This window comes from Buceros rhinoceros, unplaced genomic scaffold, assembly GCF_000710305.1.
Source record: "Buceros rhinoceros silvestris isolate BGI_N320 unplaced genomic scaffold, ASM71030v1 scaffold7588, whole genome shotgun sequence".
Lineage (NCBI taxonomy): Eukaryota > Metazoa > Chordata > Aves > Bucerotiformes > Bucerotidae > Buceros > Buceros rhinoceros.
The window spans coordinates 69,869-87,609 of NW_010425053.1; the positions used below are offsets into that span (position 1 = coordinate 69,869).

The 17,741-nt window shown below is 38.2% G+C and overlaps 1 protein-coding gene across 1 annotated transcript in view; it reads left to right on the forward strand.

Moving 5' to 3' along the window:
* LOC104497712 (membrane-associated guanylate kinase, WW and PDZ domain-containing protein 2-like) overlaps positions 1-17,486 on the forward strand; it is a gene marked incomplete at its 3' end in the record, with an annotated part of 31,809 nt that extends 14,323 nt beyond the window's left edge. Inside the window, exon 4 of the mRNA XM_010140994.1 lies at positions 16,851-17,486. Within this exon, the coding sequence (XP_010139296.1) occupies positions 16,851-17,486 (636 nt within the window). The remainder of the gene's footprint in view (positions 1-16,850) is intronic.
* Positions 17,487-17,741: the final 255 nt, after the last annotated feature.

Consider the following 17,741-nt stretch of genomic DNA (forward strand, 5'->3'; position numbering starts at 1 on the left):
TGATCTTTTTTATTCCACCTGTACATACACAGAATAACAAGTTTCAATAAGTAAAGGCTATCAACAGTTGATGATTATTGGCCTAAAATCATGCCTTTGAATCCTGCAAACCCATCTCTCAGCTCTGCAGAAGCCGGCAGGGCTGAGCTGGGGGTGCCTGTAACACGGTGAAGAACTGAAAGAGCACAAGAAAAGATTGTGGTTTCATGTTGGAGACATTCAGAGAAAACAGGCAGCAGAAAGGGGGGAAACCGGAAAAAGAGGAATCTGAGGTAGTGATGGGATAGTGCTGATAGTGCTTTCATGTCTTGTAAGGGAGACGTGAAGGTTATAGTTTAATAGAAACTTCGTTGCAATTGTATGGGAGTTAAAGATATGCAGGGTGGCGTTAATCATACCCTCTCACTAGCATGTTGCGTCCTGTGATTAGTCCCCTGATATCGGCCAGACCTCCACCAGGGCTCTCGGTACCCATCTTGTTTGATGCAGCCTGGCTGCCTTTCTTCCTCTGAAACCTCTAGAAAAGTCCATCTGCTGCAAGGCAGCCTGGTGGACTCAGGCAGGTTGTCCTCCAGCAACTGGGGAGGAAGGCATCCAGCCACGGCACAGACCTCATCACTGGCACCAGAAATCACCCATGTATTTAAGCTTGTTTAATTAATAGGTGGGTTTTATCCTCTGTAAAATTCCACATGAAATTCATGCAACACTGCGGTGCTACACAGGGTACCAAAATATTTACCACATTTACGTGTTCATACTTTTCATATAAGTTTAGAAGGTTGCTTTATTCTAGGTTGGGGTTGTTCTAATATTGAAAAGGGAAGATAAGAATACTGTCATTTTAACTCTAGTTGTTTTCCAGACAGGTTAGAATGGCAGCATCATTACTCAGAGTTCAGAAAACCTTTCTGGTTTTTTAGTAGATTGTTTTCAGCAATCTGCTCAGTTTGTCCTATTCCAATTATTTTCTAGGCCAAACTTGATTGCACCAAAAGGAAATGCAGTTGACTGTTACATAAGAGATTCAAGTGTTTCTAGTGCAGTTCTTACTTATTTTAAAAATAGTTCTGAATTGTTTGGGGAAATAGGGATAATAAGAAGAATTGCACTTGGACAATTGTTCGCGTCAAAAATGCTACTCCATCCAAGGTGCTGAGCTGATGGATTTTTATTTTAAACTGTACGGTGTTCTAAATACTATTTTTCAATAGACAGTTGAGTTCTGAATGCAGGATTGTGGTATTTTAAACACTGCATTTGCTACAAGAATAATGAATTCTGCTTTGCTAGAGCATAATTATGTAATTTCAAGTCAACTGGAAGTAATATCTTTCTAAAAACGTTGGCAAATTTTTTTTTGAAAGTTCAAATTGAAAATAATATGAGCTTAAGAAAATTCAGTAAAGAAACAAAACCACATTGTTTCTGATTTTAAGACATTTTTAATTTTAACTCTTCCAGCAAAACTACACAAATGGGCAATTTCTTCTAGCTAACACCAATGTAGAAAAAAATTCTTAGAAAACACATTCTTTGTATAACTTCCTTTTACCAGCTATGATTTAACTTTCTATTTGCCAAAGGTCCTAATAAAGATAATTTTCTTGAAGTCTGTAAAGCAACATGCATGTTTGTAGTGTATGTATAGCCGTAAATATAGTGGTGCAGCATTACTGGAGCTCCAGCGGTGGTACCAGAATCAGCGCTCCCTAAGCCCACACAGCACCCTGGGTCTTCTGACAGCAATGTCCTGTACAACCGTTTTCAAAGACCTGTTTCACCTGAGTCATCCGGTTCTATGTCACACTTCCAAATGTGGAATACCTCTTCTAATCACAGTCTGTTAGACACAATCCACTATCAAACGATGGTATGTAGTGCAGGTATCTGCTTGTATCTGAAAGTGTAATATAGCAATATAACACTGGTGATAATACTAATAGCAGATGTTGAATGTGTATGATGAAGTGCTTTTATATCTGTATGTCTGTGCGTAGGTGTGCTGAAGGTGCATCTCTGTAAAAATATACATGTGTTTGTGAATATATAAATTATATATATATAAAAGAAACATAAAATTTATTCCATTTCAGAAAAAAGATGCAGTTGTTTCTAGGAACTAGGCGAGGTAGATGATCTATAGTATTATTTCATCTATGAAATATTCTTACAGATACATCACTGAGGGGCTCCATGGCCTGGAGTATTCACTTTTACAGTGATCAGCCTGATCCCAAGGATATGGATTTTGTCTTTCCCAAATAGAAATATATGCTCATGTAGATGTTAACCTCATTTTGCCTGTGTGTGTTAGAATATGCTTATCTTGGGTTGACAGGAAAAGCCAGGCTTTCCCTCGTTCGTGTCTTCTACCAGTTAACTGCAGGAGTGAGTGGCAGTAGCCATAGAACTCAACATCAGGTCCTCCCTCTTTCTCTCTCTCTCACACACATCACTGGAATGCAGCTGAGGGGAAGAGCCAGACCAGTTACAGGAAAGGGGAGGGACTGGAACAAAGGCCCTAAAGCAAAGGTTAAAATCTTGATGAAGAGTGTATCAAAATCTGTTTGCACAATGCAAACACATCAAATGCATGCAGACAAACTTCAATCTATCATTTCCTCAATTTGAAAGTTTTCTTTTTGGGTGTATAATAGATACCACAAAAGAGACTTGGAATGCTCCATCTCTAAGTCAAGACTAGTCAGTATGTTTAGTCAGTGCCAGAGAGCCTTCCTGTGGCTATCTATGAAAGCAGCCCCAACTCTGCAGTTGACAAGTGGAGTGATGCTTGATACCTTGTGCAGTATAACTGCATCCTCTTCAACAGACTTCAGCAAGATTTTCACTCTTTCTTGCAGTGGTAGCAGGTTCTTCTCCCAACTCTTAGAAATTACATGGGCTACCAGGACTTCTTTGTGACCTCTGTTTCCATCTAGCATAGCGGTTTTTAGGGACAGACTATATGTTGAACCTGCTCCTTCAGAGTAATTTAAATTTCTCATGCACTGTAGCCTTACTATTATATTTGTATGTGATGAAATTAGATGTTCTATTAAATCCTGTTTTAGTGGGAAAGAAATCACATTAAACTCATATAATTTTTATTCCTTTTTCTTTTGCCTTTTTACAGTTCAGTCAATTTGATGCAACAGTATTGATTTGCCACTAGGTGAAGGCACACCTCCTGTTTTTGTGTTCAAATTAGGCAGTGTGTCTGTTTATTTATTTAGGAGAGTGAGGGATTTGGGAAAATTGCAGAATGCTCACGTAACTAATTTCTCTTTTAATGACAACAGCTTTTAATCTCTTTCACATCTTTTTGGTATCTGAGCACATCTGGGTCTTACTTAGGTATTCAAAATCTTTGTTATGACTTGAGCTCATGCTTCCCAAATGGATTCTGTTTGTGCAAGTGAAATAGTGCAAGTGAAAGTGCATATATTATCAGTCATCTTAAACAGTCTTGCTTTTGCATATTCCCTTGAACTACACAAAAATAACCACACAGACAAGTACTCGTTCTACTTCTTTTCCTAGTTGGGGGGAGGGGGAGAATCCTTCAGTAAAAGAAATGTAGAGAGGGAGTAAGAACCAAGTTGAGAAACCATTTACTTATAATCCAAAATAAAACCTTACTAGACTCTGGTGGGGGAGAAGCGTATGTGGTATGTGCAAACGCTTTTTCCCTCTGTGTGCAGCAGACCTGCAATCGGACCTAAAGCTCATCTTTGACAGTACTGGTTTTAACGATGGTGCCAGTTTTTGAATGCTAGGACAGAGCCATTATTAGGTTTGGGGAACATGCTGTACCTAAGATTATCTACTGACAGGCAAGGACTTTCAGCTTCCTTGGCCAGCATGTGGGATAGTAGGCACTGATAGGAGAAGGATTTATCCTACTTTTTCTCCACACCATTATGTTTCTCCCTCCACTGCTGCTAGTATTTGCTCTTTTCTTTGTGTCCATGTCACTTAAATGACGTTATCAGTTCCACTATTCACAGCCCTCTTGTACTAGGCTGGCTTGAAGGGATCTCTGGTGCTGTGGAGAACTGTCTGATAGCAACAGCCTGAAGCTGGACATAGAAGCAGATTGTTTCAGCTCTATCGGAGTAAAGACCGTCCTGTGCCTTCAAGCCCAGGTGAACACAGGTGGAAGAAAACATGCCACCTGTGGTTATCAGAAACACTGCACCAGAGAAACATCCCTGCTTGCTCTTATATAAACTCAGGATTGCCTCAGAATCCAAAATGCATCCTCCAGTGTTTAGACTAAATGGACCACTGATTCTCCTTCTAAATCACTACTCTTCTTGAAGCTAGCTGGAGCTGTATGAATAAGTGTGAAAGTATGCATCCCTCTGTTTTCCAGAATTGCCTGTTAGACAAGTTCTACTAGGAGCACTTCATGGTATTCAGCATTTAATCTGCAGGTCATTGCAATAAATCCTGGAGGACAGTGAAGTCTGAGAAAGAAAATGGGTATGGTCACTGCACAGACCAAAGTTAGTGTTCTCTCTTTTTGTGGTCTTTATCATACAAGTGAGTACATTGAGACACATTCACATTCGTTATCCCTAGCATATTAAATAATTCATAGAAGTGGTGTTAGTAATTGTACTATAGTGACATTAACAGCATGGTATCAGATGTTTTCGTTGCATAAACTTTCTCCACTGTCCCTGATGAATCAGAATACTCCTTGCCATGAAAATGCTAGCAGTGCTGTTAAAATAGTTCTCTCAAGTAGAATAATAATTTACATTGTTTGGAGTAATAGTGAAAAGACAAGATAATTTCATTCTCAATGAAAAAAAATACAGAACTTCTCAGAATTTGTTTCTTCACACTGTTTAACTGTAATTTCAGTTGTTTATTAACCTTGAAAATCCAGCCCTGACAATTTTTCAGTAGTAGTTTACAGTATTCACAGTTACATTAAATGCATTGATTGGTTCATCTTTGTATGTGTAAAATCTGTCAGGGCTAAACAATTTGGGGATTCCTTGCTGAGAAGAGTTAAAGGACTACCAGTTTGAAAATGCGGTGATCTGATCTAAATATTAACTGGGAACATAATATATAAAATTTTAATAGTATAAAATTAGAAAAATCATATTATAATTACATTTTGTAATTATAACATTTACTACATTGTTTTCAAGTATTGTACATCTTGCTCTACTTTGGAAATTCATCTATTTTGCTGTGAACAGGTACACATTTTCCTTGCTACATCCATCACAAAATCCACAAAATCAAAACACAGTGTCAGACAAACACTGAATTCATTCACCCAGCCACGCTTAACTTTGCTGGTAGGACAATGTTATTTATAGTGATGTCTCTCCTGTTAATGTCAGCAGCCCCAGATTTGGTTTGAGTGATTCATAAAGACAATTTTGGGTTTCTTTTCATGAACTTGTATCTTCTTGATTATAGTAAGTGCAGAAAGAATTTAAATAGACAAGGAGCCCTGCTTTCATTTTTATACCTAGGGTTGTTTGGGTTCTTTAGTTTAACCTTAGGTGAGTTTCCTCTGATTGTAATCCCCATTGGCATTAATGACTGTGTCATTTCACTGTATTTCTGAAAACCACTCATATATACAGTTGACACCCTACTGTGGTTTCTGTCTGGAAATCGCTTTCTGGCAGGGCATGTAGGTGAGCATTGTGTGCATGCAAGCCTGAAAAATTAATAATTTCGTACTTGAACTGTCATAAAAAACAAAAATAACAAAGGCAGTTTTATATACAAATTACCATCCATTTTTAAAACATTAGTTTTTGTAGCAGGATTCACCATTATGCTCCAGGCTTTTTGTGCCTCCTTGAAGCAGACAGGACTCTTAGACATGCAGCCAGTCAGGATATTTTTAAAGACAGAGAAGAACAAAGCACCCAGTGCGCATCAGTTTCCTTTCCACTATCTGTAGCACTCTGCTGCTGGCCTTCACACCACAGATTCCTCCTGCTCCTTCAGTTCCTATGTCCCACAGCACACAGGTTCGTCCATTGCTCATCCTTAGTTATCTCCTCTATCTACTGTGCTGCATCCTTTTAGCCTTCATGCACTTCTCAGGTAGCTGATAGTTCTTAGAAGGAAGTTTGTGGAGTGGCTGTCCCATTTCCCACCATTTTCACAGGCTCGCAAATCAGGGTAAGCTGTGCATAAAATATACTGAGAGAAATTTCCCATTGATTGCTTCTGTCACTATGACTACTGTCTCCAGTCGGATGGGAGACTACAGCTTGCTCTCTTTTTTTGATGGACACAGAAGCAATATGCTCTCAGGAGAAGTGGTACCACCTACTTTTTCAGGAGCAGGATAGAAACGTTTTATGGAAGCAAATGACAATAAATGGCATCCTTTTGAGGAAAAATTAGATAGAATTATCAGTTTGGGAAGAGCCTTTTAACTGCATGCCACCCATGAGATGATTCACAGTGAGAGCATTGGGAGATGGCAGGCATACTGTGAGACTGCTTTTTCAGTCTGAACAAATAGTCTGATACAGGATCCCAGTCATTCATAATAAACCATTTTAATTTACTTTTATTCACTGGCTAGTTAATGAATTAATAAATTCAAACAACCAGAAAATTAATTATTTACTGAAGAGGGAGATATGGTGATTTCTCATTCACAACAGAGGATTAATGCCCCTTTGTATAGAAAATCTAAGATTCAGCTATTGAGCAGTCACTGATGTATCCATAATGCAGCTTAGTTTGTTGGAAGTGTTAAGATCCAAGCATTAAGCTGAACCACTACATTGCACTGGAAAATTACAGAGTATTTACCCTGCAGTATTGTTTATTACTGTTCAAATATTTACTGCAGTGGAAAAGAAGTCACAATGAAATTGTGAGTCCTGCGTGCTATAAACCATAGAAAATTACTGGAAATTCTTGTGTCTCTCACAGAAAGTTTACATACCAAAACAGAAAATCAAAAACGTGAATGAGACACACAAGGAGGCAGAATAGCTAGTGTGAGATTGGGTCATCCTCAAAAAGGAGACTGTGATTCTTAACCATGCAGCTATAAGGGTGAAAAGTGACCTATTCCTAACCCTTATAAGGCTGGAGTTTCCTGTGTGTTATAAAGCAATTTTGAAGAAGGTGTTTGGTAGGACTTTTGTTAATAATTTTGCCTCCTTCATCTGAGAAATAAAATTCTTATGCAAGTTGAATTCTGTGGTTTAGACTCAGTGTAGCATTCAAGAATGGGCGGGAAAAGAGTATAAATTATTCAGTGGTGAAGGTGTTAAATTGTTTTTGCAAAGAATAAAAATATATTGTCCTTGAAAATGAGTGCTTGGCTGTGAAAGAGGCTCTAGAGATACTAAGATAATATTTGCGTTTAAGGAATGTCAGTTTGATAATACATTACCCTCTATTAACCTGGAAAAATACAGAAAAACATTGAGACAACTGAAAGGAACTCCACTACTTCTCCTTGCCATACAATTTTAAAGCACATAATATATTTATATGTTTTGGTATAGAAGTTATTTGAGAAACTATCTGAAGTAGAGGTAGCTTTTATGTTGATGATTTTACTATCAAAAAGATAAAATAGAGGTAATACACAAGATAAGCATGTATCAACCTAATACATAAGATAAGCATGTATCAACCTAAGGGCTGAACAGCTTTATGAAACTGGTAAGTAGGAAATGACTCATAGGTTTGTACGCTCTATTTGTTAATGAATTGGTAGTCAAAGACGACTCCTTTTAAATGCATTGAGGTATTTATAAGTAGTAGACTATTAGTAAAAAAACAGTTATTTAACTGGAAATTATTCCACTGTTTTGGTACATAAAAATTCTGCTTGACACAAATATAATGCTTCCTGTCTTTAATTTTGTATAAAAGCATTAATCTCTAGTAATGCAGACTTCTTTCAAAGTATCCGTCTCTGTCTTTGGAAGGTGCTGACTTTGTAAAACCAGTTGACTGCTTTCAAGATTTGAGGATTTATGTATATGTACAAATAAGAATGCACATAGAGATATTCTGAATTTGTTTTGGCAAGACAGTAGAAGCTCTAATAACTAGGATGAAGCAGTAAATGAGCACACAGTTTGCTACAGCAGGCAGGATTAAGGACACAAGATGTTTAGCCAGAATCAGATTCTTCAGCATAAAGTTTGGGAGTAAATTTATAGAGTTAACAGCAGCATCTGGGACAACAGTAGTTTTAAACATTTCTCACGGGAAGCGTTTGGATGCATATTATTATGACAGATTGAACTTTCTAAACAATACATCGTAATAACACCTTCAGATTTGGTGCCTGGCATTTGGCTCCACATCCCTGGTTTGGCTCTGGACTAAGCATGCTGGTTTTCAGAGGTGCTGAGTGCTGGCAGCTGCCATTGAACTTAGTCACTAGACTGTGGACCTATGCAGTGAATACACAAAAAATCCACTAATCAAAGCTTGTAGTCTTAACTTTAAATTAATTCTGACGACCTAACTGATAGTGAAATCAAATACACACCAGCCTCAGAGAGGCAGCTGCTGAAGTTAGGCACCTGGATGAACAGTCTTTGTGGGTGCAGCAAGAAAAACAGAGTATTGATCAAACAATGATGAAAATAATGGTCTTAGTAAATAGGTAACACAGTTATAAAACTGCTTCCGTCTTGGCAGTAATGTTCTGGCAGTTTCAGGGAATGTCCTCAGAAACAATAATAACTCTAGACTCAAAGTGAACTTTCAAGTTGTACCCGTATAGATTTAAAATGGACATTTATCCCACTCGCATGTCTTTGCACGTGCTTTTTAAGCATCCAACTATCTGCGGTTAGTTTTCACTAAGTACTAATTCAGTATGTGACTAGCTATTGCTTGTCCTCGTGATGCTAGCATTACTGAAAGGAAAAACCTCTGTTAACCATTTCAGTTTGCAAGAAAACCATGGCTGCCTATTACTGAAAATGCCTGGTTATGTATCTATTTCGACATGTGAAGCCATTTGTCTTTGTGCTGCAGCCTCTTGCAAATGCTCCATCTAGTTCCTCACTTCATTCATCATCCTCTTTCCTTCCCAGCAGTTTCTGTCAAGAGCTAGGAGTTGCAATGGTGTGCTGTCAACAATGCCGTGGAAAATGTCTTCTGCCAGGGACAGGTGGCACGTTGCCAAAATTCCCAGGTGGGGGCAGGGGCTGCTTGGTATTGACATCATGCTTTGCCATACCCTTACACCTTTAGGTGGCTGGGAGGCTAACTGGGATTCTTACCTCCTCCCAGGATGGTATCCCTAGATAAATGTGATGCCGTGCACACAGAAATAAAATGTTGTGCAAATGTGTTGTAAATTTTGACCTCCTTTTTCTAAAGAAAAAAAGGGTGTCTTTTCTACATGAGCCTCTGCACACAGTGACACCTTTCAAAGTGATCCCAAATAGCTATGCAAACATGGTATGTATTTTTTTTTATCTTGCTCTTCAGATCCACTGATGTTTTGTCATGCAGTTCATTGACACCAGGCATTTCAGGATGCATAAGTAGTTCCTGAACCTAGGCAGAACAGGCTTACATAATTTGTAAATAAAAGGCTGCCTTGAAAATTGGACCTTTTTCTTTTTATGTGGTCTTGCCTCCAAACCACTTAACGTCTTTTAATTTTTTTTTTTAAGTGGCAGTTCTAACTTCCACACTATACTTTCAGAAGCTTGAAGAAGTGAAAAACTGTCTAGCTAGGAAAAGAATTTGCCTGCTCTTTAGCACTTTATGAGCAGCATTCATTTAGCTATTCTTTTGCTATTGCTTTACTTACATTTTTAAACTGCATTGTTTCATGTCTTCTGGGTCAGCAAATAATCAAGGCCTTTAGTTTTGTTTTGGGTTTGTTTTTTTTTTTTTTGAAGGGTATTCTATTCCTCTCCCCCAAAAAGTTAAATGCCTCTATTTAAATAACTTTTACCACTATATGCAAAATACAAATAAAATTTAAATAGTTTCTTCTACTAATCCACATCTGCCTGGGTATAATTACATGATACATGCTGGTTAAGCACAAAAATTTTGAATAGAGAGCTTTTTAATTAGGCATGTGCACTGGGTCGCAGTAGAATTAAAATGGGTTCTAAAAACCTGATTATATAAAAATGGGACCTGCTTACTCAACAGATCTGATTGTTGGGTAAAGTTGCAGACACGTGTCTGTCACATCCTTCTGTTGGTCCTTGAAGCCAAGTTCAGAACCAGCATGCTCAGTCCTTCTAATGATGGGGACAGGTTTTAGCCCGAGTTAATTGCTTCTACAATGGTGCTTGTAGAACTACTGACTTTCAAATATGGCAAACAGGTGATTTACATCTATTGCTGGCTAAGGTTTCATTAAGAGGAAAATTTAGGCTTTCCTAAAGTGCCTGAATGCCTACAAATATATTTTCATTTAACTTTTTTTCAGTTTTAGTAAATAACAACTTTTCTTACCCCAATTTTTCCCCCTGAACCTCAGTCCCCAGTGAGTCCAGTGAGTCAAAGGGGGATCTGTGGGTACTGGTTAACTGTCAGCTGCAGTTTCTTGGCACATGGGTAAAACTTTCTGTACAGTGTGAGGACTGGGAAACGGTTCTCCCATGCCAGTATGAAGGGAGATATTTTAATGGGCTGTTCAGTGTTCTCACATAACCAGCAAGTGGTCCTGAAATTATTTCTGAGTGCAGAGACAGCTGAGCGTTATATTTCCCAGCAGTTCTTTTCATTTCACTGGGGCTGCTGCAGTACTCTCTATCAGGTAAAGTTGTTATAAAGCTAATAATAAAATGGTCAGTTTTAAATTTAGCTCTTCCAGTCAGTAGCTGTGGTTATTATATGCATGTAATTCTTCCCAGGTTACATTCGTGATACTTTTTAGCAGTTAATTAGAGTTCCTTATTAAAAGACATTAAGTTAGAATTTTCTTGGCAGCTGTTTTAAGTATTTCAGTGTTAATATCCGATAGTCATCTTACACTACAATATCCTTTAAGAAGTTGTTATAATTCAGTATTTTTTATTTTAAAAATAAGGGTAATTATGTAATGAGTACTAAACAAAAATAGGGCCAAATTTATTTAAAAAAAAAAAAAAGATAATTCAGGCTGCTGTGAACTGCAGGATCCAAGGTTTTATCTTCTGTTTATAAAAGTTATGCCATGCAGATATTAGCAGCTGGAGCCACATCGGTTTTATAAGCTTTTGCAGCAGGTCGGAGTACAAGAAAACAGAAAATTTCTGTTTATGCAGAACCTTTTGAAATCTTTTACATCCAAAGAAATGCCTCTACCCATTCATAACGTATTATTTATTCACGTACTGGATTAATACCTATGGCACATGGAAGGAAGTTGAGATTCAAAGTTTCAGAATATAATTTGGCTGCTACTGTTTAACTGGTGCACACAGAACTACTGTGCACTACTTCTCTGCAATGTGGCCAGGAATTGTATGTGCACATGTAAAACTCTTTTCTAATGAACCTTCACCTCTTTCCTGACCATCAATCATGTGCCTTTGTTATTAAAATTACCCCCACATTTCATATCTCAGTACTGGAAACATGCTAACACCTCTGAATTTATCATTAATAGACTACAGTGCCAGCAATCTTGCAGCACTTTGCAGAAAGAGAAGACAAGGTCACTGCTGAGAAGTGACAGAAATAGCTGGTAATGACAGTAGAGTGTGGGTGGGCAGGTGGAGGGAAAGCTTCCACAATAAGCATGTATTGCTACTTCTGAAGCTCATGCGAAGTATGCTTATGCAAAATTTAGAGTATGTGGTTGAGAAATGCAGATGGGATTAAGCAATGCTGGAGCAGTTAGTAGAGTTTACCTCGGCTATAAATGCAGGGGGAAAAAAAAAAGCCAGTCTGAGTCTTGCAGAGCTGGTGCTTCCTGTGCTGACCATGTTTGTCAAGCCATGGGCTGTTCTCAGCTTCCTTGCTGTTGGCTTGTGCTGGCTCCAGGGGGTAGCAGAACTGTCTCTGCCCCCCACCAAATCAGAGCATTCTGTCATATTTTAAACACATGAACACAGATACGAAGAGTTTCATCCAAAACCCATCAGAAACAGTGGAGACATTTCTACTGATCTTTGAATCGATCATAAATTAACAACAAAGATCTATTCTGCATTTTTCCTCTGCATTCAGACTTTGAAGTTCAAAGAATTCTGAATAACAAGGGCAGTCCAATGGGTAATTCAGTTCACTGAGGTACCATAAAGAATTCCAACCAGGAAACGGAGTACACGAGAAACAATAATAAGAAGAAATTAGCAAAGAGTTTGTATACAAGTGGTGGGAACATGGGTAAGATGTTAGTGCAAGATATGTGTACAGACATTCTAAGAGTAATAAAAACATAGCAGAAACAGTAACTGGACTCACTGAATAATATCCCTTCTTCAGAAAGGACAGAAATAGAGCTGGTAGCATTACAGGAAACATTGGGATAATTTGTGATGAAATTAGTTATGTCAATAAAACAGATTCTGTTTGGATCAAGCACTTCAATTGTGAAAATAAGTATTTTTGCAAAGTTAATGCTTGCAGAAAATCTCCCAGGTGCCAGATTTAACTCTGCAACATTATTGTAGAGAGGAATCTAAGTAAGAAGCTGTCATTAGATGATGATGAAGCTCACAAATTTCTTCACCAGTCACTAAATCAAGAAAAGATAATGGTAGATTAGATCTGGTTTTTGCTTTGAAATATATAGCTAATCAAATGTAACCTTTAACCAAGCATTCAGGCATTGAATCCATTAACATTACATGACAGAATAAGCAATGGTCAGCAAATATTAATAAGCTAAACAAGCTATTTAAAGAAGTGAAGTACGGCTTCATGGATATTTCTGTGGAGATGACATCGGATTTCATCAAGTATAACATGTTGTGTTTTACCTGACAACAGGGGACTAGTATCAAACATCCATCAAGTCCCCTTCAGGCTTGTGTTCCTAAATTTCTCAGTTAGATGCAAGAGCCAGAAGTAAAGCAGAGGTAATTGTAGGACAGTTTGAGAGACTTAGTCACTGTCAGTATTCTCTGACGTTCTTTGATTCAGTGCTGAATTTGGACATTGACTGCCGGACAGCAGAATCTGTTCGTGTGATCGTATACATGTTTGAGATGTTTACTGTCTACTGCATATCTGTCAAACCTGCTAGTGCATCTAGAGATTCTCATTCAGATGCTTTCTCCATAGACCAGCCCTCCTGGTCTCCCTCATCCCTCAACAGCCTCAAGTAAGACAAGGTTGGTGGGGCATGTGTAGAGTCTGTACAGGCTAGTGAGGAAGACGAAACTAGGGAGAGTACCTGATAGTGAGGACATTGCAGTACAGAGATATTCAGCCTCAAGAAGAGAAGGTTGAGGAGGGTCTAACCAATGTATGTACATACCTGAAGGAGAGACGCGAAGAAGATGGATCCAGGCTCTCTTGAGTTGTGCCCAGTGATAGGACCAGAGTCAACAGGCACAGACTGAAACACAGAAGTTGCCTGCTGAATGTCAAGAAACACTTTCTTACTGTGAAGGTGACCAAGCACTGGACTGGGTTGCCCAGAGAGGTCATGGAGTCTCTTGCTTTGGATATTCAAAATCCACCTGGACATGATCCTGGGCAACCCCTGCTTGAACAGGGGTTTTAGGCAAGGTGATCTCCAGAGGTCCCTTTCACCCTCAATCATTCTGTGATTCTGTAAGTAAGCTGCAGTCATTTTAGAAGTTCTAATTCTAAAAGCCAAGCAAAGTTTGATGCTTAATATAAATGTTCTGCATAACTTCAAAGATACCCACTCAGTGTGAAACTGTGATTTCTGGAGGCTGACTATAGCTTGCTCAGAAAGTCAAGCAGGAATTATAAAGGGGATCGCTGTTATGCTTGTCCATATGCACCCATTACTATTAGAAGCATCAGGAGAGAATGGGCAGAAAAGATGCTACAGAAACTTTTCAGGGAGTTTTCCTAAAGTAGAGGTTTTGAACTTTGCATTAACATGGCACTGACTCTGTAGTGCTCTTAACTTGTCTCTGTACCCAAATGCTGGGTGCTTGCAATGAGGAACTCGCAGCCTGGAAAATGAGGTAGAGCTGGAATAAACTCCTACGGTCCAGAGATTTATTTGAAGGATTTCTGAAATTAACCCCTTTTATTTCTCCTTCATGTCTAATAATCTGAAACTGTTTCTTCCCAGCTTAACAACACTTAGCTATTTCTTTGAGTTGAACTTAGTAACCCGTGCCTTTTTCTCCATCGCTTTTAACCTTCAACTGTATGTTGTTCCTATGAGCGTACACCAATATGGGTCTCAAACAGTTCAATTGGGAGTGGTTGCAACTTCAAAGTGTGCCTAGACATGATATTCATATTACACCTCAGAAATCACAAAGACCTTTAAAAATGTTGATTCAGGAAATGCTGAGGAATTTTCTGTTGTCTCGTGCGGGATAATGCAGGGTCGTTGTTTGAAGAAAGAGTTCTTACCCCAGACCTTCTAATGCTCAATTTTGCCTGTTTAGTGACTGGGGGAAGGGACTACTTGACTTATACATTTCCTGACCACATTCCTTATGCACAAGCTAATTTCTTTTCACTGGAGACCTATGTAATGTCAACTAGTTTATCTGATTTATGAAAAACATTCTTCTGTGTTTTATATCATAGCTAATCCTGTACAAACGCATAAAGTGAAGGGGTGAAAACAGACAATTATTTACTTGCCCAATACAATAAATGCATTATTCCTTTTGAACTCTACTTAACTATTGCAAGAGAGGATGAACAAACAGATTGGTCTCCTCCCACCACATATCTGCATTTCCAGCACTTGGGAAATAGAGACTGCATGGACTAAAAAGTTGCAAGGGTACTAATAAGGCATAAGCTATTGAACCAGGAGCATGCATTGAAGAGGTCTCAATTCAACAGTCAGCCTCACTGCTAACGCAGAAGCCAGGGATGAGAAGCAGGTAAGATCTTTCTATACCAGGACATGAGCAAATCAGAATGAGTTGCAGCCATTGCCACGATAATTCAGTACAGTACATTCTTTTCTTTTTTAAACCTTGACTTTTGAAAACTGCTTTATGCTCAGCTGCTTGAGACAGAAGCATAGGAATTCTTTCAGCACTGACTATGAAATGACCTTACTGCTTTTGCTTATAGTTTGAAATCTATTTATGATGCTCATTTAAGACAGTATTTGCAGCTGCTAAGGTTTCTATGAATAATATTCACAAACATTTTTAAAAACTCTCTTAGCATTTTTTCCCCTAGACAACATCTGAAGAAATCTTTCTCTGAATCACAATTTGTTCACATGCAATTAATTACTGTCACGCTGTTAGACTGGCTGATCATGTGGGAATTGACCATTTCATTTTCACATAGAAACAGCCTTTGCCTTTGTTGTCACATAGAAACACCCCTTGCACTGGCATCTTTTTTCCTCAGCTGGCTTGATTAGATCTTTTGATTGAAGTTCTTGAAAGACATAATTTCATAAATGCACTTGAAGCAATTCCACACAAATCACCTCATCCTTCATAAATCATTCTCATTTTATTGCTGAATTTTCACATACATTTAAAAAACATTTTGTTATGACAGGTCAATTATTGAACTGTGTACCCTGTAGACACCTCGCAGTGTTGTCTGTATAGGTGATTTCTTGTTCCTAATTAATGGAAGGAAAATAAGACAATCTTTACTTAGAAAAATACTTTAACTTGTGGAGTTCTCTAACCAAACACCCTTCTCCTTTGTTATAAAGTTGCAAACTTTTATTGAAGTGGAAACTGTGGGTCAGCAAACTATTCTGAATATCATTTTTTCTGATTACCCATTTTTATTTTAATATGCACCTTATCAGTACCATAAAAAAGTTATTTATGGCTATAAATATGTAGATCCATTCTAATAAGAAGGAACTTGAACTCATTTCTGAACTTTTTTGGGACAGAAGCCTGTTGGTGCATGAGCAATACTGAGACGCATAAATAGACAGTTGACTTAAAAGTATTCTGCTTTCATATATATGCTCTGACTGGCATCTCTGTGCTATATATGTGATAAGATTTGAAGGTAAGAGTAGTATCTTAATTTTATTTGAACAGGTGATTTAGCTGGAAATATTAACCTGATTTTCAGACATTTGTGTATATTTTTCTAATAAAAAGCTGTTCTATCTACCTGTAAAATTTGTCCTGTCATTGTCCTTGAACCATCGTGGCTACCACAAAATGCCTCTAAACATCTCTGTGATATGCAAGATATGGTTTAGTTCATGCCTAGAATAGGAAATGACTGGAGTGGTCCTGGATGTCTGATGTCAAGTAATGACGTTTTATAGGAAACTGTCAATATCATGATCAATGCAAAAAGTATTTCCTTATGCACATGCATGCACAGTCTTGTCTCCATTCATTGATTCTTAAGATCATGAGTGCTTACTATTTTCTTTCTCTTCTGCTTTTCACCAAACAATGGTATTTCTTGACAATCAATGCTCCAAATAATAAAATTCCATTATATCTTATAAAAAGGTAATCTGTGGACTGCACCGAAAGGAATTGAAAAAATAGGGATTAAATGTTGAGAAAATTCTTAATCTTTCAGCTGTGATCTTCTACAGAAAAGAAATGGTACTGTCATTGTCTATTTCTAGTACATTTGCTGGCAGACAAACTTTTCTTTTTTTGTCTCCACTATTTGAGTCAGTATGTTGATCTAATTTATTTTAATTTTTTTTAGTAGAACTCTGTCTCATAAAAAAAATTTGCACTGCTGAAATTGTCTGATGTTGTCACTGTTTTTTCTTCTCTTTCTAGGTGATGTCATTGTCTATATTAATGAAGTTTGTGTCCTTGGACATACTCACGCAGATGTAGTCAAACTCTTCCAGTCTGTTCCTATTGGTCAGAGTGTCAACTTGGTGCTATGTCGTGGATACCCTTTGCCCTTTGATCCTGAAGATCCTGCCAACAGCATGGTGCCACCCCTTGCAGTAATGGAGAGGCCTCCGGTAGTGGTAAATGGAAGACATAACTATGAAACTTATTTGGAATACATTTCTAGGACTTCTCAGTCTGTTCCAGACGTAACAGATCGACCACCACACTCCTTGCACTCCATTCCAGCAGATAGTCAGCTTGATAGCACATTCCCACCACCTGCCCATGATGATAATGTATCAATGGCTTCTTCTGGGGCCACCCAAGCTGAACTCATGACCTTAACCATTGTGAAAGGGGCCCAGGGCTTTGGCTTCACTATAGCAGACAGTCCTACAGGACAGAGGGTGAAGCAAATTCTAGACATTCAGGGATGTCCTGGTTTGTGTGAAGGTGACCTCATTGTTGAGATCAACCAGCAGAATGTACAGAACCTGAGCCATGCAGAAGTAGTGGATATACTTAAAGAATGTCCTGTTGGAAGTGAAACTTCTTTGATTATCCATAGAGGAGGTAAGTTTGGAAAATCTTTACAAAAAATGTGTGTAAAAGGTTCTAAACCATGAGACATACATATACTTACTACATCCTCGTGTGCTAGATTGGAAAGTAATTTCCATGTTGCGGGAGGTAACACCATTGGTTCTGGAAAAATGTGTCTGCAATTAAGTATCCTGGGCAAAATCTAACAGTTTGTTGCGCATTCCTTTTTGTCTTTTGAGTGTCAATGGTCCCACCTCTGTATAAGGGTAAACCTAGAGCGGCTCC